The 20,234-nt window shown below is 51.9% G+C and overlaps 2 protein-coding genes across 8 annotated transcripts in view; both read left to right on the forward strand.

Moving 5' to 3' along the window:
- Positions 1 to 14,324, forward strand: part of NOTCH1 (notch receptor 1) — a 44,274-nt gene extending 29,950 nt beyond the window's left edge. Inside the window, exons 16-34 of one of the 2 annotated variants that reach the window (XM_074890995.1) lie at positions 450 to 569; positions 860 to 1,012; positions 1,448 to 1,676; positions 1,838 to 2,039; positions 2,184 to 2,337; positions 2,606 to 2,790; positions 2,979 to 3,111; positions 3,564 to 3,683; positions 3,795 to 3,907; positions 4,438 to 5,009; positions 5,739 to 6,167; positions 6,961 to 7,109; positions 7,727 to 7,943; positions 8,285 to 8,375; positions 8,651 to 8,816; positions 9,570 to 9,865; positions 10,208 to 10,355; positions 10,468 to 10,565; positions 11,019 to 14,324. In XM_074890995.1, the coding sequence (XP_074747096.1) occupies positions 450 to 569; positions 860 to 1,012; positions 1,448 to 1,676; positions 1,838 to 2,039; positions 2,184 to 2,337; positions 2,606 to 2,790; positions 2,979 to 3,111; positions 3,564 to 3,683; positions 3,795 to 3,907; positions 4,438 to 5,009; positions 5,739 to 6,167; positions 6,961 to 7,109; positions 7,727 to 7,943; positions 8,285 to 8,375; positions 8,651 to 8,816; positions 9,570 to 9,865; positions 10,208 to 10,355; positions 10,468 to 10,565; positions 11,019 to 12,491 (5,048 nt within the window). In that variant the 3' untranslated portion in view covers positions 12,492 to 14,324. Of the gene's footprint in view, positions 1 to 449; positions 570 to 859; positions 1,013 to 1,447; positions 1,677 to 1,837; positions 2,040 to 2,183; positions 2,338 to 2,605; positions 2,791 to 2,978; positions 3,112 to 3,425; positions 3,684 to 3,794; positions 3,908 to 4,437; positions 5,010 to 5,738; positions 6,168 to 6,960; positions 7,110 to 7,726; positions 7,944 to 8,284; positions 8,376 to 8,650; positions 8,817 to 9,569; positions 9,866 to 10,207; positions 10,356 to 10,467; positions 10,566 to 11,018 lie in introns of both variants that reach the window. The other variant, XM_074890996.1, reaches the window with a different exon arrangement.
- A 4,240-nt stretch (positions 14,325 to 18,564) lies between these two features.
- SEC16A (SEC16 homolog A, endoplasmic reticulum export factor) overlaps positions 18,565 to 20,234 on the forward strand; it is a 31,447-nt gene continuing 29,777 nt past the window's right edge. Inside the window, exon 1 of one of the 6 annotated variants that reach the window (XM_074891594.1) lies at positions 18,565 to 18,692. The gene's annotated coding sequence lies outside the window, so the exon portion shown is untranslated. Of the gene's footprint in view, positions 18,693 to 18,782; positions 18,993 to 20,234 lie in introns of those variants that run through there. The other 5 variants (XM_074891597.1, XM_074891593.1, XM_074891596.1 and 2 more) reach the window with 5 other exon arrangements.

Genomic DNA, 20,234 nt, shown 5'->3' on the forward strand with positions numbered 1-20,234 from the left:
GGCCATAGAAACCCCTGGGGGGACGGGGACGGGGCAGGCAGGGAGGGGAAGGCTCTGGAAAATAGCAAAGGCCAGTTCGGGAGATACTGGCTGACAGAGAAGATAAGGGTTTGGAGGGAATGTGTCCCTTGGCTGGACGTAAACAGGAAAAGCAGCTGAGAGGGACGGTGGGGGGAGTGCAAGGGGGAAAGAGACCCTGAGCGGCACTTCCCTGCCAAATGAAGTGCGGCACTTTAATGCAGCCCAGATTGTCAGGCCTTAAAGGATTCGTGGGGGGCCCAGGGTCATGGGGGAGCAGGGATGGAGGAGATGGCCCCAGCTGGGTTGCACCAGCTCAGTGGGGAAGCCCAGAGCCTGCCCCAGGGCTGGCAGCAGCCCAGGGCAGGGGACAGGGGTAGCAGGGTCTTTCGTTTCGGAGGGGGTGTCAGTGGGTGCTTGTGCCTGTGCAGGAGCCACCTGCGAGGATGTGCTGGCCCCCTGTGCTGGTGGCCCCTGCAAGAATGGCGGCGAGTGCCGGGAGTCAGAAGACTACGAGAGCTTCTCCTGCAGTTGCCCCTCTGGCTGGCAAGGTAGGGGCATGGCCTGTCTGAGGGTTCAGCACAGCCCACTCTCCTCAGCTGCTTGGGGAGTGAAAGGTGGAGGGGAGGGAGTGTGACCAGGGACCAGCAGGCCAGTGACCTTCAGGGAGGGTTCTGACCTGCCCCACGGCTCTAGATGGGACGCGGCCATCACTTGCACCCCTGGGCGAGGGCAGTTTGCTGCGAGGGCTCCCGCCCTGGTGCGAGCGGTGCCCAAGACATCATTGTCATCCCCGGGGCTTTCACCAGCACCTCCAGCCTACACGATCTCTGTCCCGCAGGTCAGACCTGCGAGATCGACATCAACGAGTGCGTGAAGAGCCCCTGCCGCAACGGGGCCACGTGCCAGAACACCAACGGGAGCTACCGCTGCGCCTGCAGAACCGGCTTCACCGGCCGCAACTGTGACACTGACATCGATGACTGCAAGCCCAGTAAGAGCAGGGGCTCTGCGGACCATGCTTGGCCTGGCCCCGAGCCGTCAGCTTCGTTACCCTTTCTGGGGCCAGGATCCGCCTCCCCGTGCATGGGCGAGCCCCGGCCGCTGCCTTGGCCTGGGTTGTGCTGCAAGCCCTGCTCGGGCTTTTGGGCCACCTCAAGCATGTCCTGGTTGGGCTGCGTCAGTCCAAGGCCAGATGGGAGCTGGCAGGAAGGAGGTTGCGGGGGGAGAGTAATGTGCAGGCAATGAGCAAGAGTGTCCCATGTGTCCTCTTCGTTCCCAGTCCCCTGGTGGGACTGGCCTGGCCTCTGGTCCATGGGCTCTGTCCCATCCCTCTGCGCAGCCATAGGACGTGTGTGGGGACAGCGCTGTGGGGCAGCTCCTGGGCAGGGACCCATTGCATCTTCCTGTGCACATCCCTCCTCTCCAGATCCATGCCACAACGGTGGCTCCTGCTCCGATGGCGTCGGCACATTCTTCTGCGAGTGCCTGGCTGGTTTCCGCGGGCCCAAGTGCGAGGAGGACATCAACGAGTGCGCCAGCAACCCCTGCAAGAACGGTGCCAACTGCACTGACTGCGTCAACAGCTACACCTGCACTTGCCCCTCCGGCTTCAGTGGCATCCACTGCGAGAACAACACACCTGACTGCACGGAGAGGTACAGCCCGGCACAGCCCCCACTGCGGGCACAGCCTGTCTGAGCTGGAGCAAGGGACTGAGGTCCCTGCGCTGCCCCGTAGCCCTGGGCTGGTTTGTGGGGGCTTTGGCGTGGAGCACGACCAGCGGTGACTCACTGCGATGGGATGTTTCTGTTCCCAGCTCCTGTTTCAACGGTGGGACCTGTGTGGATGGCATCAACACCTTCACCTGCGTCTGTCCGCCCGGCTTCACGGGCAGCTACTGCGAGCATAACATCAATGAATGCGACTCCAAGCCGTGCCTGAACGGGGGCACATGTCAGGACAGCTATGGGACGTACAAGTGCACTTGTCCCCAAGGATACACCGGGCTCAACTGCCAGGTAGAGGAGCCTTGGGCTGTTGGCTGCCGACCCGGTGTCCATCCGTGCATGCTGGCTGTGGGGATTTGGGGGGTCACTGCAGTCTCTACTCCTGCAGAAGCCCTGCTGGGTCCTGACCCCCACCTCTCGCTCTGCTCCCCCCAGAACCTGGTGCGTTGGTGCGACTCCTCTCCTTGCAAAAACGGAGGGAAGTGCTGGCAGACCAACAACCTGTACCGCTGCGAGTGCAACAGCGGGTGGACAGGGCTGTACTGCGATGTCCCCAGTGTCTCCTGCGAGGTGGCTGCTAAGCAGCAAGGTCAGTCCCTGCCATGTGTAGAGCCTCACTGGGCCAGGGAGGGGTCCCCAGATGTCCCTATGGTGGGCTCTGAGCAGGGACACGCTCAGTTCTCTTGGTGAGGATCTTTGGCACAACCAGAGCAGTCTCAAGGATTGCTGTAACATGCACTCCATGAGGCTGCAGTCCTGGCTGCGATCCCCAGTGGGACATGCAGTGGCCAGGACGTGGCCCTGCGGTGCCTGGGTGTCTCCGAGGTCCCCACATCTCACTCTGCTCTCCCCGGCAGGTATCGATGTAGCACATCTCTGCAGGAATTCGGGGCTCTGTGTGGACACCGGCAACACTCACTTCTGCCGCTGCCAGGCCGGCTACACTGGCAGCTACTGCGAGGAGCAGGTGGATGAGTGTTCCCCCAACCCCTGCCAGAACGGAGCCACCTGCACAGACTACCTGGGAGGCTACTCCTGTGAGGTGGGTACTGCGGGAGGCAGAGATGCACAGGGAGAAAGCACCAGTTCCTGCCTTTCTGCTGCCCACGGAGCTTCAGGCTGGCTCGGTGTCCCTTCATGGAGTTGAAGGCCGGCGTGCTGGCTGTGCTCCTGCAGCTGTGTGGGAATTGAGTGAACCTCACTGATAGTTCCCCTCTTCCCTCGTTGTAGTGTGTGGCTGGTTATCATGGAGTTAACTGCTCAGAGGAGATCAATGAGTGCTTGTCCCACCCATGCCAGAATGGAGGAACCTGCATCGATCTCATCAATACCTACAAATGCTCCTGCCCCAGAGGAACTCAAGGTAAATTAATTCCCCAGGCTGGGGCATTAGTGGACTGAGTGCAGATATCCTTGGTATCTGCTCATTAGCTGCTCGGGCTAGCAGAAGCAAATGCAACGGTCGAGGTTTGTGTTTGCTTGCGAGCTTAGCCATCAAGGCCACGCAACCTTGGACGTGAGCTGCGCGGTGCTGCGTGCCTCCTGCCAGAGCGGTGGCTCAGACTGCCATTGAATTGGTCAGGCTCAGCCCCTTTGCAGGGAAGGTTCACACGAGGGACCACCAGGCACCCCGATACTGTTTGATGAGCTGTGTGGGTTGTTCCCCCATTTCTCTAGGGGTGCACTGTGAGATCAATGTGGATGACTGCAGCCCTTTCTTTGATCCTGTCACCCTGGGGCCCAAGTGCTTTAACAATGGCAAGTGCACGGATCGGGTAGGTGGCTACAGCTGCATCTGCCCCCCTGGCTTTGTAGGGGAGCGCTGCGAGGGAGACGTCAACGAGTGCCTGTCCAACCCCTGCGACGCCCGCGGCACCCAGAACTGCGTGCAGCGGGTCAATGACTACAAATGCGAGTGCCGACCTGGCTACGCAGGTGAGCACCGTGTCCCCGCCAGCTCCCAACACTCGGCCCTGCAGCCCCCAGTCCCCTCCAAGCATCTCGCCCACCTTCCTCTGCTCCTCACGCGCTCCTCTCCCTCGGCAGGCCGTCGCTGCGACACCGTGGTGGACGGCTGTAAAGGCAAACCCTGCAGGAACGGTGGGACGTGCGCCGTTGCCAGCAACACCGGCCGTGGCTTCATCTGCAAATGCCCCCCGGTAGGTCTCTGCTCCTCTCCAGTGCTGAGCTTGGGGTGTTGCACAGGTCCTGCAGGCAGACAAGGGGCCAGTTTAGCCCCTGAGGCTTCCCCAGCTGGGATAGCTGGGGTAAGCGTGGAGGGGAAGATGCTTTGCTGTGCGTGCTCGCTGGAGGGAGGCGTATCCGTGTATGTGCACCCTCCTCACCGGCGAGGAGACTAGGTTAGGGTCAGGGAGAAGGAGGTGGCTCAGCCCTGCAGGTACGATGCACAGCTCTGTAGGACAGACTCTTGCCTGGCTGACCATTATTTGTACCACGTGAAGGTGAAGCAGGCAGCTATGGAGAAGAGCTCCCTTCATTTTGAGGGTGATGCTCTAACAGCGTTTCCATTGTAGATTATTCTCACCCATCACTAGTTTCCAAGGACGCGCCAGAAGCGTGCCCCGATTCACTGGGTTTGTGCCGAGTTTCCCAGAACACACGCGTGTGTTAGGCTGCTCGTAGGACAGCGTCGGTGATTCTGACTCCCTCCTTGCTGTCACCTCCCCAGGGATTCGTGGGTGCCACCTGCGAGAATGACTCCCGCACCTGTGGGAACCTGCACTGCCTGAACGGTGGCACCTGCATCTCCATCCACAAGAGCTCCAAGTGCATGTGCACGCCGGCCTTCACAGGTCCCGAGTGCCAGTACCCGGCCAGCAGCCCCTGCACATCCAACCCCTGCTACAACGGGGGCACCTGCGAGTTCTTCAGCGATGCCTCCCCCTACTACCGGTGCAACTGCCCTGCCAACTTCAACGGCCTCAACTGCCACATCCTCGACTTTGATTTCCAAGGTGGGATCGGGCAGGATATCATCCCACCCAAAATCGAGGAGAAGTGCGAGATCGCCGTCTGCGCGGGGTATGCCGGCAACAAGATCTGCGATGGGAAATGCAACAACCACGCCTGCGGCTGGGACGGGGGCGACTGCTCCCTCAATTTCAATGACCCCTGGAAGAACTGTTCCCAGTCTCTGCAGTGCTGGAAGTACTTCAACGATGGCAAGTGCGACTCTCAGTGCAATAATGCTGGCTGCCTGTACGATGGATTTGACTGCCAGAAATACGAAGGGCAGTGCAAGTAAGTGACTTGCTCGTTGCCCCTCTTGTTTTAAAGCCGTGACCTCTGTGCTGATCGTCTGGGGGTATTTTCTGGTTGCATCTGCTAAAGCTCCTAAGCGCAAATCTGTTGTTCACTCTCTGCATTCTGTTCTGCTGCCTATGGGGCTGCAACTCAAGCAACCACACTTCCCCGTGGTCTTACCAAGTTTATATACACTTGGAAGCTCTCTGGGTTTGGCTCGTTCCTGGTGGCTTGCCTGTATCACGCCATAGAAGTGAATTCTCCAACTCATAGTAGTAACACCGTGAGTTTCAGTGTAGGGAGACCCCAGATGGAGGAACAGCCAGAAAACATGATGATGTTAACATCTGGGCATTTACCCAATACCGTCTTTGGCAACAGCAGGAGCTTAATCCCAGGTTCCTGGACAAACTGTGGTCCGAGTAACTGTTCTGTGTCCCTATGTCTTCTCTGAGTCACGTTAATTTGTGCCTTTTTCTGGCATCTAAATTGCAACTTGTAATTTAACAGCTGCTATCATCTTTCACCTGGAGAGGTGAAGGCTTCACAGCACTGCATGAAACAGTTGCCTTCTCTGTAAACTGGCTTAGTGTCTATCAGGGTGAAGAATATTTATACAAAAAAGAGGGCCTTGTGGACCACCGCTTATTGTCTCAGCAGATAGGTTATAATATGCACAACACTTGGTCTAATTCATTCTTCTGCCTTTCTTTTTCTTCTGCCCAGCCCTCTGTATGATCAGTACTGCAAAGATCACTTCTCAGATGGTCACTGTGACCAGGGCTGCAATAATTTTGAGTGCGAATGGGATGGTCTGGACTGTGCAAACAACATGCCAGAGAAGCTTGCAGATGGCACGCTGGTGGTGGTGGTCCTGATCACCCCCGAGAACCTGAAGAACAACTCTTTCAACTTCCTGCGGGAGCTGAGCCGCGTGCTGCACACCAACGTGGTCTTCAAGAAGAACCCCAAGGGAGAGTATATGATCTTTCCATACTATGGCAATGAGGAGGAGCTGAAAAAGCATTATATCAAGAGGTCAACAGAGGACTGGTCAGATATGTCTAGTGCTGTCATCAACAAAGTAAAGAGCAGCCTCTACTCCAGGGCTGGCAGAAGGCAGAAGCGAGAGCTCGATCAGATGGACATCAGAGGGTAAGGGGGACCAATGGGTTCCTTTTTCACTGAGCAGCATTTGTTTTCTGTGTTGATAATAGTAACACACTATAAAGGGAAGGATGTAGGCCAGATAATTGTATTTAGACGTTGCTTTCTGTGTGAATAGAAACCGGATTTTGCTCTCATGTGGGAAAAGCGAGTGATCACTCAGGAATCCCTGACACAATGCTGCGCCGACTCTCACGATTGAAGGAGTCCTGTGTATTGTTGGGAGCCGGGGCTGGGCTGGGTGGGACCTGGAAGCAGAGGTTGGCCTGACTGACTGTCTGACTTCAGGAAGTCGTTAAGTTAAGCCTCAGTTTCTCCCTGGGAAATGCTTTCTAGAGCTTTGTTGTAAAACTCAATTACTGCAAACTGTGTTTGGAGATCTTTGGTATAAACATATAGATCTAACCTTCTCCCTCTCTGTGGGCTCAATCAAAAGCCACCGAAAGCAAAGGAGTTAGAGCAGTGAAACTGATGGGAAAAGATCTGAAGGCTCCCAAACAGCATTATTTAAGATACTGTAATGTCTGGGTCATTTTAAAACACTGTGAAGCAGAGACTCCCTTCCATTCCTGTAGATGAGTTAGATTTCACAGTATTCATCAAGGCAAATCCAATAGACCGTGAGTGCGAGCTGCTGCAGGGCTTGTGCCACAGGGAAAAGAGGAGATGGGTTCCCACCTCCTAATTCCCACTGATGGGGGGTTAAGGAGGGGAGACAGGGCTCATCTGTCTTCTCAGTGTGGTCATTTCTCCGTGTTTCTCATTGACTTGTCTTGCACAGATCCATTGTCTACTTGGAAATTGATAACCGACAGTGCATCCAGTCGTCTTCCCAGTGCTTCCAGAGTGCCACTGATGTGGCGGCATTCCTGGGTGCCTTGGCCTCCCTTGGCAACCTGAACATACCCTACAAAATAGAAGCAGTTAAAAGTAAGTACAGCTGGTCGGCTGGGGAGGAGAGACAGCCAAAACTTTCCAGCCATATCCATGTTTAGGTATCTGTCAGCTGGCTGCACTTGAGCACAGTTTGGTTTTAATAGCCTTGCATCTTTGGTTTTTTTTTCTTTAAGTCTGTTCTTTAAAAAATTGCAAAAAACCAGTTTATTATTTTTGCTTATTTCAGGTTTATTTCAAAATCATTATCACTATAAAAGTTATTAAAAAAAAAGAAAAGAAAAAGAAAACCCAACCGCTCCAATCAATCAGTGACATGCAAGGAGTTGAAGTTTGTATCTTGAAAATCCCCCCTAAATCCTTTTGTCTTAACAGCTCAATGCAAGCGCAATGATTTGAAGTTTGCTAATCCTTTTCCTTAAAGGAGAAAAAAGTGAAGCTGTCTCCTGATGCAGGCTGGCTTGTGCAGCCGAGAATTTGCCGATAGTTTGCAATTCTGATTAATAGCGTATAAAATGACCTTATTTTGGGGGGGCTGATTTAGATCAGACTTAGGTACCTCTATTAACTAATTTTCCTTCATTTCCACTCTGTCACTGGTTTGCTATGCAGCTTAATGTCTCAGCATCTCCTTGTGCCCCACTGTTTTGTAGGTGAAACAGCTGAGCCCACGAAGAACTCCCAGCTGTATCCTATGTACGTGGTGGGGGCTGTGCTGGTCTTGCTTGCTTTCATTGGAGTGGGAGTACTGGTGTCTCGTAAGCGGCGCAGGGAGCATGGGCAGCTTTGGTTCCCAGAGGGCTTCAAAGTGACAGAGTCGAGCAAGAAGAAGCGACGAGAACCACTTGGGGAGGATTCTGTTGGACTCAAGTGAGTAATTTGCTTGCTAACCTGTTAAACACAGTGCAGTGGGGCTGCTCGGGGCTCTTCTGAAAGAGCCCCGTGGAGTTTTGTTCTCTAGTGCATCATATTGGCATAGCGGGGAGGAGAAAAATCAGTTCTGCATGGGGAAAACAGTGTTCCCATCTGGAGGAGGTTTTTAAATGCTTCATGGTCCGTTTGCACTTGGTAGAAAATGAAAGGCAACCCGAGGGGAACCTCCTGCAAATGCCTTGTTGATTCTTCTTTGAGTTTGTGCATGTAGATAAACACCCTATCACAGACTAGTTCCTGCAGAGGAGCTAATTTTTTGTATGGTTTTATTTTTAAAGACCCCTCAAAAATGCTTCAGACGGCACGCTGATGGATGACAACCAAAATGAGTGGGGTGATGAGGAGACCTTGGACACCAAGAAGTTCAGGGTAAGCTCACTGCCACATTCCCTTTCTGTGCTGCCAGCAGCCACGCGCTGGGTTTTGTCACGGAAGGAGCAGAGCGCTGCGGGAAGTAGCAGAGCGGGGGGACCCTCGGGGGCCCAGTCAGCGCAATGCATCGCTGCTGCCGGCTCCTTTGCAACCCTGCGTGTGACAAACGCCCCTCTGAGACTCGCAGAGCTCCCACACCAGAGCTCAGCCCCCTCCTCCCGCCCCGACTCGCATGCTCTGCTCGGTGCTCACTTCCCGCCGTCGTTCCGCAGTTCGAGGAGCAGGCGATGCTGCCGGACACGGACGATCAGACGGATCACAGGCAGTGGACCCAGCAGCACCTGGACGCCGCCGACCTGCGCATATCCTCCATGGCACCCACTCCACCGCAGGGGGAGATCGATGCAGACTGTATGGATGTCAACGTCAGAGGTCCCGGTAAGGTGGACTCCTTTCACCTCCGTGCTGCTTGTCAGCTCATCTAAAATCCTCCCTTACCCCCTGCAGATGAGCAGTCCCAGGCAGCCCTACCTGTCTCTGTTTCTCATACAGAGTCGCTGATAGCCATTCTGCATCGTGTGGTTCCTGTTGTGCATGATTTAGAGACAGACCCTGTCACATTTGGCTTTACACGAGATCTCTGTTGTTTAATCACTGAGATGGAAAATAGACAATACAGAAGAAGTGCCTATTTAATCATCCAGCCTGTCTCTCTGCCACTCCTAGATTCCTCTCCACCCATTTCACAATGTTCTTTTCAGGTTTTTAACTCTATTAACAATTAATAGGCTTTTAAATTATTACAAACATTTGGTCTTCCCCATATCCGTGAAATTGTCATCTGAAATAATAGAAATATTTAAGGCTGTGCTATACTGTACTCAAGTTTGCTTTGAGCAACCTTCCTTATAAATTGCACCTCACACCTTCTAACACTTTCCTTGTCTTTAAAAGTGTGTGCAAGCTAGCAGATGAAATAGGAAAAGCCATGAGTGGTGAGATACCACTAAGGAATTTCAGATGCATATCAGAGGAAGGATATTCGTGTTTGATGTTGAGAACCAGTCAGGAACTCAGTCTTGATGCACCCATGAGAATAAGCATCTATCGCAGACAGAGCATTTTGCTGAGCCGCCTGCATTACAGAAGGGTAAAAAGCCTTTTTTCACCGAGTTCCCCTGTGCTTTTCAGATGGCTTCACCCCGCTGATGATCGCCTCGTGCAGCGGAGGAGGGCTGGAGACCGGTAATAGCGAAGAGGAAGACGATGCTCCCGCTGTCATCTCGGATTTCATTTACCAAGGCGCCAGCTTACACAACCAGACTGACCGCACTGGCGAGACGGCCCTTCACCTGGCTGCCCGCTACTCCCGCTCCGACGCTGCCAAGCGCCTGCTGGAAGCCAGTGCTGATGCAAACATCCAGGATAACATGGGCAGGACACCCCTCCATGCTGCCGTCTCTGCCGATGCCCAAGGAGTCTTCCAGGTAATTGATCCTTTTGCCACCAGTCTCGGGGTTTTCTGGGGAAAATACTGGTGCCACGTGTTGAGTCAGACACACAACTGAGCTTATCGTAGGGTCTCCAGCTGGTCCTGGTGAGATGCGGGGTGAAAGTCTTGAAAACTGAAGCACCTGTTGTCTCAGGGCAGGGCACAGCAAAGCACCAACCCCGTCACTGCCCTCAGATGTGCACCCCCAAACTGGGAGTGGGGACTGGAGGGACCAGCCTCTGGAAAGGGGGTGGCAGGTCCTGAGACCTGGCTGAGTGTCTGCTCTCTGTCCCTCCTAACGTTTGTGTTTCCTGCACTTTGGCCCTTGTTGTGGTAGATCCTGATTAGGAACAGGGCAACCGATCTTGACGCCCGAATGCATGACGGGACCACTCCTCTGATCCTGGCTGCTCGCTTGGCTGTGGAGGGCATGCTGGACGATCTCATCAACTGCCACGCAGACGTCAATGCCGTGGATGATCTAGGTACTGCAGGCAACTAAAACACAGGCTCCCTCAGAGGTGGAAGGAAAGGGCTGCTTGCTGTTACTCTTACCACTCACTAATGCGTGTTGTATTTCATGATCTTTCTCTGTAGGCAAGTCAGCACTGCACTGGGCAGCTGCTGTGAATAATGTTGAAGCTGCAGTCGTCCTCCTGAAGAATGGTGCCAATAAGGATATGCAGAATAATAAGGTAGGGGTCTCCTGGGCTGACATAGGCAAGGAAAGAAACATCTGGGGAGTCTGTTAAAGGGTAGTTTGTGCCTAAAGTACAACACTGTCTGGCACTGGGACTGATCAGATTGTTCTGCTGTGAATGAAGCTGCTGGATTTAGCTCAAAGAAGCGTTGTGGGATTTGGTCCTGCAGGTGATGTTGAGGGGCTGTGCGGTGCTTGGTGAACAGTATGATACGGCGTTGATGTGGCCATCTCCTCGCGTGTTCTGAGCCACTCGTAGGGTTCCTGGTTTGAGACCAGTGTAAGGATATGGCTCAGCAGGGCAGGAAAAAGCAGCAGCAAGACCTCACCAGAGAGTCGATTACCATCTCTGCCACCCAACCGCACGGTGTTGGGCGTGGAGCTCTCAATAGTGTTAGCCAGGACAATGTGTGAACTTAAACCTTAACCATCTTTGCTGGGTTTCCAGGAGGAGACCCCACTGTTCCTCGCAGCCAGAGAAGGGAGCTACGAAACCGCCAAGGTCCTGCTGGACAATTTTGCCAACCGTGACATCACGGACCACATGGACCGGCTGCCACGGGACATCGCCCAGGAGCGCATGCACCACGACATCGTGAGGCTGCTGGACGAGTACAACCTGGTGCGGAGCCCACCGCTGCACAATGGCCCACTGGGAGCACCCACGCTGTCCCCTCCACTCTGCTCTCCCAACAGCTACATCGGCAACCTGAAACCTGCCGTCCAGGGCAAGAAGGCCAGGAAGCCGAGTACCAAGGGCCTGAGCTGCAACGGCAAGGATGCCAAAGACCTCAAAGCCCGGAGGAAAAAGTCACAAGATGGAAAAGGATGTCTGCTTGACAACTCCAGTGTGTTGTCACCAGTGGACTCCCTGGAGTCGCCCCATGGGTACCTGTCAGATGTCGCCTCTCCTCCGCTGATGACCTCTCCATTTCAGCAGTCCCCTTCCATGCCTCTGAATCATCTGCCAGGCATGCCTGATGCCCACATGAGCATCAATCACCTCAACATGGCGGGGAAGCAGGATATGGCCATGGGAAACTCCAGCAGGATGGCCTTCGATTCGGTGCCGCCGCGCCTCTCCCACCTCCCCGTCTCCAGCCCCAGCACGGTGATGAGCAACGCCCCGATGAATTTCTCGGTTGGCGGAGCGGCCGCTCTGAACGGGCAGTGTGACTGGCTCACCAGGCTGCAGAACGGCATGGTCCAGAACCAGTACAACCCCATGAGAGGCAACATGCAACCAGGGGCGCATCAGCAGACGCAAAACCTTCAACACGGCATGATGACCTCCCTGCACAACGGCCTGCCCACCACGAGCTTGTCGCAGATGATGAGCTACCAGGCCATGCCCAACACCCGGCTGGCTTCCCAGCCTCACCTGATGCAGAGCCAGCAGCTCCAGCAGATGCAGCAGCAACAGCTCCAGCAGCAAAACATGCAGCCGCAGCAGCAGCCGCAGCAACCCCAGCAGCAGGCGCAGCAGCAGCAGCAGCCGCAGCAGCATCACAACCCCAGCTCCAATGCGAGCGGCCACATCGGCCAAAATTTCCTCGGTACGGAGCTGAGCCAGCCCGACATGCAGCCGGTGAGCAGCAGCACCATGGCAGTCCACACCATCCTGCCTCAAGATTCCCAGATGCTGCCCACGTCTCTGCCATCCTCCCTCGCCCAGCCCATGACCACCACGCAGTTTCTAACTCCACCTTCCCAGCACAGTTATTCCTCCCCCTTGGACAACACCCCCAGCCACCAGCTCCAGGTGCCCGACCACCCTTTCCTAACGCCGTCTCCGGAGTCGCCAGACCAGTGGTCCAGCTCGTCTCCTCACTCCAACGTGTCCGACTGGTCTGAGGGCATCTCCAGCCCTCCCACGAGTATGCAGTCACAGATGGGACACATCCCCGAAGCCTTCAAGTAAAAGACGGTGTTTCAGAGACGCTGGTGCTCAGTGGGAGTTAGAAGCTTGAGGGAGATCTTTTTTTAAAGGACATCGGATGCTTTTATTAAAGGATCCTTTTAAAATATGTTTTTATAAAAAAAAATAAAAAGACAAATTAATTCCTTTTTTTTTAGTATTTATTTATGTACTTTTTATTTTACATGAAAACACTGCCTTTTTATTTATATGTTCTATTGTTAAGAACTCAATGTGGGACACCAGTTGTGTTTCAAGAAATCAAAAAATTAGGTTTTTATAGGACATTCTCTTTTGTTTGGGGGGGTTCGCTGTGTTTGATTTGAGAGGAAATGTTTATGTAAAGCTATAAGCAGCAATTTGTGATTCTGAAATGCCATTAATTTATTTTTTTCTCTTTCAACTCAGAAAGAGAGGTGAGAAAGAAAAGGGGAGGGAAAAATTGACTAAAAATACTACTCCTTAGGTGGAAAACAAAAAAATTAAGTATGGATGGATTTTTGAAATGTACTCTAAAATGTTTCCTTTGCTATTATATCTGATAGGACATTTTATGGTACCAGTCATGAATCTTTGTTTAAATTTCAGTATTATATAGTTGTACATTTGCCTTGATAATAGAAATTTTTGTTCTCTCTTGTTTTTATATATATAAAAATATATATATTTAAATGATTTTTATGATCTAAAAAAAAATAAAATCAGGATTATAGACCTGTAAGAACAGGTTCTAAGCTAAAAAAAATAACCCTACAAAACATGAGTACTGTCCCCCACCAATTGTATTTGCCAAATTTTTAAGAGAGCAAGCCCATAACTGTGGAGTATATACCAAACCCATAACTGTGGAGTTTATACACAAAGGAGACTTAATTTTACTTTGAGTATCTTTACTGTTTTTTGTTTTCATGTTTGCATTTGAGTAACTCTTTAAGAAATAAATGCCAATATAAACTTGTAAACCACATCCTTATTTTAAGGATGGCCTGCCTGTTTTAAAGAAGGCGTGTCTATTAATGCAGACAACCTGAGTGAGATTACAAAGCATTGTAACACTGCCACCACCACGTGCTCGCCCGTGTCCGGCTCCTCTGGCAGCGCAACTGCTGGGTGCTCAGTGGAAAGCGCTGCTGGTTTTGGTGGGACGCTGGACTGGCTAAACAGGAGGGCGAAGGACAGCACAGGCGAGTCTGTGCTGTGAAACGTTAACATTTTGTTCTTGTTAGTCCGGAGTGATGCATCTTTTTTTATATTGATGTACACTCTTTCTGTGTATCATGTAAAATATAGTATAAGCCTGTGGCAGATTTAATGTTTGTAAATATCTTTTTTTTAAGAAAAGGTGGATTTTGTTTCAAAAATCTAAATGAGCAAGTCTTAAATATATCATAAATATATCACCTTATAGAGGTGTTGGAATATCACTCACTCGGGTGCAAAGGCAAGCAGACACCCTAAGACTAGATATGTGTATGGGACAGGCAAATAGAGAGCAGTTAATCAAGAAAACCTAAGGAAAGGGTTCCTTTTCCTCGTTCCTTTTTATTAGAACACCAAATAAAATGGATATTTCTCAAGGCACAGCGCCTTGCTGAGCACTCATCTTAGTTAACATTTCAGACCATTGTTCTTGTGACATGCCTAATATGAGTGATAAAAACATCACGTGGTGTTGAATCTTCCTATGTTTTATAAACTAGAGTGTAGTTTAAGAAAAGATATCTTCTGTAATAAAGTTATGTACATGCAAAGTTGTAGTTTGCAAAAATGATGTATTTTTTTTGGTTAACTGATTTGCAATAAATGATGCTTCTGGGCATCTAGATTTTACTAAAACTGGAACTTAGTGTTTTTGTAACAGATTGGTTGAAATCTGGGCTTTGATACCTGCTGTCTTTCAATACCCCAGGGCTGCCTCGGCACAAAGTACCGGCACTTTCTGAATGTCTTGTTAAAGCTCAGAGCAGGGCTTTGGATAATGAAACTTTCTCCTTAACTTGTGCAAAACTCTCACTGACTTGGAATGTCTGGTTTGAGCAAGGCAGGAGGGGCTCTGCCCAGGTAGCCCTTTACCTGTGCTGTGGATGCTCTGGTGTCCCCTCAGGCCTCTGCCATAGGTCAGAGGAAACATTGAAAAGTTGTTTTAAAGCACGTCGCTCACGCACGTTCAAAGTACTGTAATCTGTCGCTTTAAAACTTTGCTTTCTGATCAGTTTTTTAGGAGCACTCTCTGGCTGATGAGACGGCCAAGGGTAAAAAATGGCCACGTGCTTTGAATTACACAGCGCCGATGGAAACAGAGCCCTCTACGAGGGGTGGTAAGGGTTATGTATAGTGCTTCGCTACTTCACACACGGCGCTGAGCATACGGCTGGGCTCTCGGATGCGGTGGCTTGCACAGATGGGAACTGGGAAGCCATCCGATGGCCCTGCCGAGGGGCAGCAGCACCCGAGGGAAGGTTTCACTGATGCCACTCCGGGCACAAACACCACACAGAAACGTTTGCTCTCCTTGCTGCACTCGAGATTTTTAAGGTAATTTAATTTAATTCTGTCTCTTCCCCACAGGGACTCTGTAGTCCAAATGCAGCTGCAAAGTCCCCAAATAACTGGATATAAATAGCCAAGTCATGGACCTCCTCCCAAATCAGATAAGCCTGATAACTCCTGGAATGCTGGTATTTTCCACTCTGCAGCCGGGGAGGGAATGGGCATGTGTGTGCATGTACCCGGTATCCAGCCCCAGACGGATTCAGGGCTGCCAGACATTTGCTGTACAACCAGTCAGAAGCTGGTGCTGCAGCAGCAGTGAAATGCGGCACCTTCAGAGGTCAGGGAGGTGATGTGCCAGTGCACGCTCCCTGCAAACTCTGTGGAAAGGGGTATTTTAATTGAGGACAAACGCCTCTTTCCCCTGCAAAATGTGGTTCAACAGTGAGGATCTCGTTACCCCAAGTGACACCCTGGAGTTGGGCTTCCTGAGACGTGCTCTCCCCTCCAGTTGGGTCTCGCTGTACCCCATCTGGGATACACTAGACGAGGTGTGTCTGCCTTCACTGTGATTCGAGCGTGTGCTGTCCATGAATCGGTCTGGGAAAATCCATCCATGTTCCCACACAGCCCATCCTTCCAGGTCTCTCCCACACGTACACGTCCCAGTGCTGGTGCCCGTGGCTGGCTGCGGGCACTGCCACTGAGACTGGGAGACAGTCACTCATGGTCAAGGCAGGAATTTGGCCTGGAATGGATTTAAAAAAGAGGAATTATGAGGATGCGTGAAACACCATGACACTGCAAGAAGCAACTAAACGCATGTGGATCATTTAAAAAGTGAGAGGCTGCAAAGCATGTGATTTTTCCATGAGGGTGGGTTGGAGGGACAGAAGGAGGCGAGGGGGCTAAATACCAGGAAAGAGGCAAAACTAAAAGGTCTGCATTGGCACATGTAGATACTAATAAATTAGCCACAAGGTAATTCAAACGAGAAGTCAGAAAAGGTTTTCTAGGCAGTAGAGGAGTAAGGATACACAGTTTTGGTTTTAAGCATTTAACCCCCAATGACTCTTACATTTTTGAAGGTGTCTCGTGACCCACAAACTCCTGCCAGTTCCTTGTTCCTGCTTTCCTGAGTGGGTACACGAGATGATCATGAAATCACAGATCCTCAGCTGGGATCAAGGCAAAGATAAGTGAGGAATGAGAGGAATGGCCTCACTTTCGAACCCTCCCTCCACACTTAGGGCTTTCCCACCAACTCTCCATCCAGTCACCTCCAACCAACCCACATTGTCCAACTGCAAGCTCATCTTTTCCTCATGTTGATAAAGATGTTGGGAGCTGAATTTCAAGCTCTCATACCACCAGAAGGTGCCGAGGAATGAATGGGTCATAGCAAGCACAGCTGTTTCAGCGTTCCAAGCAAAAAAGGCTGAGAAGCACCAAAATTATATCCCAGGTCAAGGGAAGGGTTAGGGAGTGTTTGCGTAAGAGCTATTCCGATGGTAAGTTGTTGATGCTATGAGGAATCAGTGCACCTGAACTATTTGTTTACATGCTGGAGGGCTTGTTTTTTTTATTCTTTGTTTTCATTATTCCTGCTCAATTAGATAGGACATTTAGAAATTGCTACTCTGTATTGCTTTTACCTCCAGGCTATTGGTGTTTGCTCAGAAAGTTGCTAACAGCTGCTTGAACCCTGATTGCTGAATTGTTACTGCAGCTCAACTCACCCCCTTAAGAATGTACAAAAGGAGCCAAATTCATGTAAGGTGTAGCCTCTCTCGAATTACACATGGGTTAATGTGGCTGGGGTAGTTTGAATAATCACAGTAACAAATAAATAAAGCTCAGTTTAATGGATAAATAAAGCTCAGCTTGTCCAGCTTGGCTAACCTGATAGAGAATACCAACACTCATAAGAAAAACTCTCCTTTAGCCATTTTTCCTGTTTCTAGACTCAGAGAATGATCCTTTTAACAGCAAGCTCCCGGGGCAGAGCTATGTTTATGGTTGCCTGCAACCTGAAGGCTGAATAAATTATCTGAATTTACCAGGAAAAGGTCAGTGTCATTTGTGTTGTACCCCAAGTAAGCTGATAAAGCAGGAGTGAAGGACACACGCTGTCCTCTTCCCGCCAGCAAGCCTTTTTGTTTGTCATGGGTCACTCTCAAGTCCCGAAGTGGCTGCGTTTGCTGAGTACAGAAAATCAGTTAGAAGGCTTCAGGGTAAAAAGGGATTGAATGTCTTAATGTGACAATTTTTCACAATCACTTATCAGGAGAACAGCAAAGGTGAGATCCTATCATTAGGATTTTGATTTGTGTATGTATGTGTATAGGTGTGTAAGAGGGTTAGCTATGTAGTGTAAATGTATGGCTATAGATACAGATGTAAGCTGTTGATGGTATTTACATACAGATGTATTTTTAAAAAGCCAATCAGGCTAATTAAAATCATGTTTCCTCACATTACACCTGTTGGGGGAAATACCAAGGGAGGACCAGGGCTTTATCTGCAATTCATGCTGGTGTAGGGAAATTGTATTTGACAAGCTAGTTTATAAGAATGTTCCTACAAAAGAGGGAGATGAAAGGCACTTTAAAAATCACAGCGCTGCCTCTGGTTCCCACACCAGCATCAAAGTGCTGCTTCTCCTGCTTGGACTGGGCTTTGAGGATATTACCCTGCTTTAATGATCAAGCGTGCAGAAACAGCTCTTTCGCTGATAATGACCCTTGATTAAGATGTTTGTTTAGGTCGTTTGTATTTTCCCCACAAAGGCTTGTTGTTGGGTGCAGAGTGTGACAATATCAGCACAGTGGCCACCGCCTGTAAACGAGACACATCCTCACACTGTAACAGGGGGGACGGGGACTCCCCCCTTAAACGCTTTGTGTTTGCACGGAGTAAAATCTTTAGACTGTTTGATATCACGTCACGATCTCGTCTTAAAAAAGAAAACCAAACAGACAAACACACGGTTCTCTGGAGAAGTGCAGCCTTGAAGTTAGCGCATCCCATGGCTCTATGCAGCAGGGTTGAACCGAGGCACCTGCAGCTTTTGGACACTCGCACACCGCCCTTCCAAGCGTTGGCACGACTCATAATTAACATCCCCTCACAAATTAACCCCCTGTGGGACAGGGCCCTTGCTCTGCAGCAACTAACAGTCTCTTACATTTGCCTTTTCCTCCAAAAAACTACTTTTTCTCGTTGCCAGCTTCAGCGCCCCGGGGCAGCCTCCTGAACCGCCCTGCTCCCTCCCCGGCCCCCTCTGCCTTCAGCTCCCGCCCTGAGAGAACCGGGCCCGAGCTGAGGGCCGGGGCCGCGGTCCTCTGTCCCGCCCTGGCGGCCGCCTTCGCCACTGCACCCGCCCCGGCAAACCCGCGGGCTCGGCGGTGCTGGGGCACGGTCGGCCGGGCCGCACCCGGCGGCTGCCTGGGGGGACAAGGATCCCCTCAGGGCCGCGCTCCGCCGAACCCCGACCGGTGGGAGCGAGGCCCGCGGTGGACGGGTGGGAAAGGGCCCCACCGGCACGCCCGCGGCCCGGGCCTCGGACAGCCGAGGAAGCGCAAAGAGCAGCCGCGCCCGCAGCCGCCCCAGACCAGGACTCGAACCGGTGACGCCCGAGCCCGCAGCCGCACTGCGCCTGCGCCAAGCCGCGGCGCTGCGAGCGGACGCTGTAGAGGCCGCTTCCGCCCTTAGGTTCGGGTGTGCGTTATGGTGGTGTTTTTTTTATCCTCCGACACTTCTGCCGTCCCCCTTTTCCCTTTAAAGGAACGCGGAAGGGCGGGGGGAGCCCGGCGAGGGAGAAACACAAACAAGCGGCGCCGGGCCCCGCACGCGCCGTGACGTCATCGCGCGACGCGGCGTGACACGTCGGCGGCGGCGGAACTCCGAGCCGGATGTTCCAAGATGGCGGCGGCGGAGGGGGCCGGTGCTGCGGCCGTGAGGGGGGGCGGCGCCCGCTGCTGAGGGGCTTCTGTCGGCGGGGGGGGCTGCCAGGTACCGCGGGGCGGGGCCGGGCGCTGCCGCAGCGCCAGGGGCGGCTGAGGGAAGGGGCACGGCGGGCTGGGAGGGCTGGAGATCCCGGTGAGCTGCGTGAGGAGCGCAGGGCCTGAGGTGCGGGCCCTGGGGCTGGCGGCGGCCGGTGCCCCCTCGGTGCGGCTGGGGCTGCCCGTCGTGCCTCAGGGCGGCGGCACCCGGGGCCGCGGGTCGCTGGCAGTCACGGCTCTCGGCCTCTGGTCCCGGTTGGGGCGGGTTGTGATGCGGCAAGGAGGGGCGAAGCGGTGAGGCACCGCCGCAGTCAGCGGGGCTGTGCTGCCCAGGCGGCTTTCCTGCAGGGTTTGGGTTGTTCGGGGTCGCCTCGAGTGCCACGGTGGGACAGGCGCTCACGCTGCAGGCGTTACGAATAATATTTCATCGGGTGGGGGAGAGAAAAAGAGATCCTGCCGTAAAAGTATCGCCTGATGTTAGTTATCATCTATTTCCTTTGACAAGACATAATATTTCTCGCAACTCAGGGTTGTTTTTTCGACTTGTCAAGTGTCATAGGTCTGTGCTTTATTGGTGTAGTAACTGGTGCTGACTCAGTAGTACAGTTGCCTGAAAGTGTTCAGGACCTGCTGTTGTGATGGACTGGTAGTCAGTCTTCCTTACAAAACAAATGGGAATGTTTTATGCTGCTGCTGTCTGTGCATCATATTAAGCTCCGTGGTTTTGATTCCCAAAGAGCTCTTTTTGCCGAATAATATTTGTAATTGGTTGCCATTGATGAAAAAGCTGGTGGGAAGCTATCAGCAGTATTAAAGATGTAGAATATGTTCAGTCTGAGTGTCATCCAAATGCGTGCAGATGTTCAGCTGTCTGCACGGACGAAAAAACCTGGAAAAACAGTGTCCCAGATACTGGATACAAATCTCATTTTCCAGCTGTTTTTGTCTTTGGGATTGCAGCAGGTTTTTTTATTCACTTTGTTCTTGTTGGTAGGAATCCATGTACGTGCACATGTTATTTATTGTTTGTTACGTGTACATGTGTGCAAACACGTGTATGTATATATATAGGCAGGCACACATGAGAATTAATATTAGTACTCTGTAACCTGCTTTGTGGGCATACTTATTCTTGTTTAAGAGTAATTTATTTAGCTTATATCCCTTGGAGATAGGATCAAACTAATTCCCCCCATGTAAATTATTCCTTCGTGCAGATAAATTTTCACAGAGGAGTTTAAAACTAATCATG

Source organism: Strix uralensis, chromosome 21 (assembly GCF_047716275.1).
Source record: "Strix uralensis isolate ZFMK-TIS-50842 chromosome 21, bStrUra1, whole genome shotgun sequence".
Lineage (NCBI taxonomy): Eukaryota > Metazoa > Chordata > Aves > Strigiformes > Strigidae > Strix > Strix uralensis.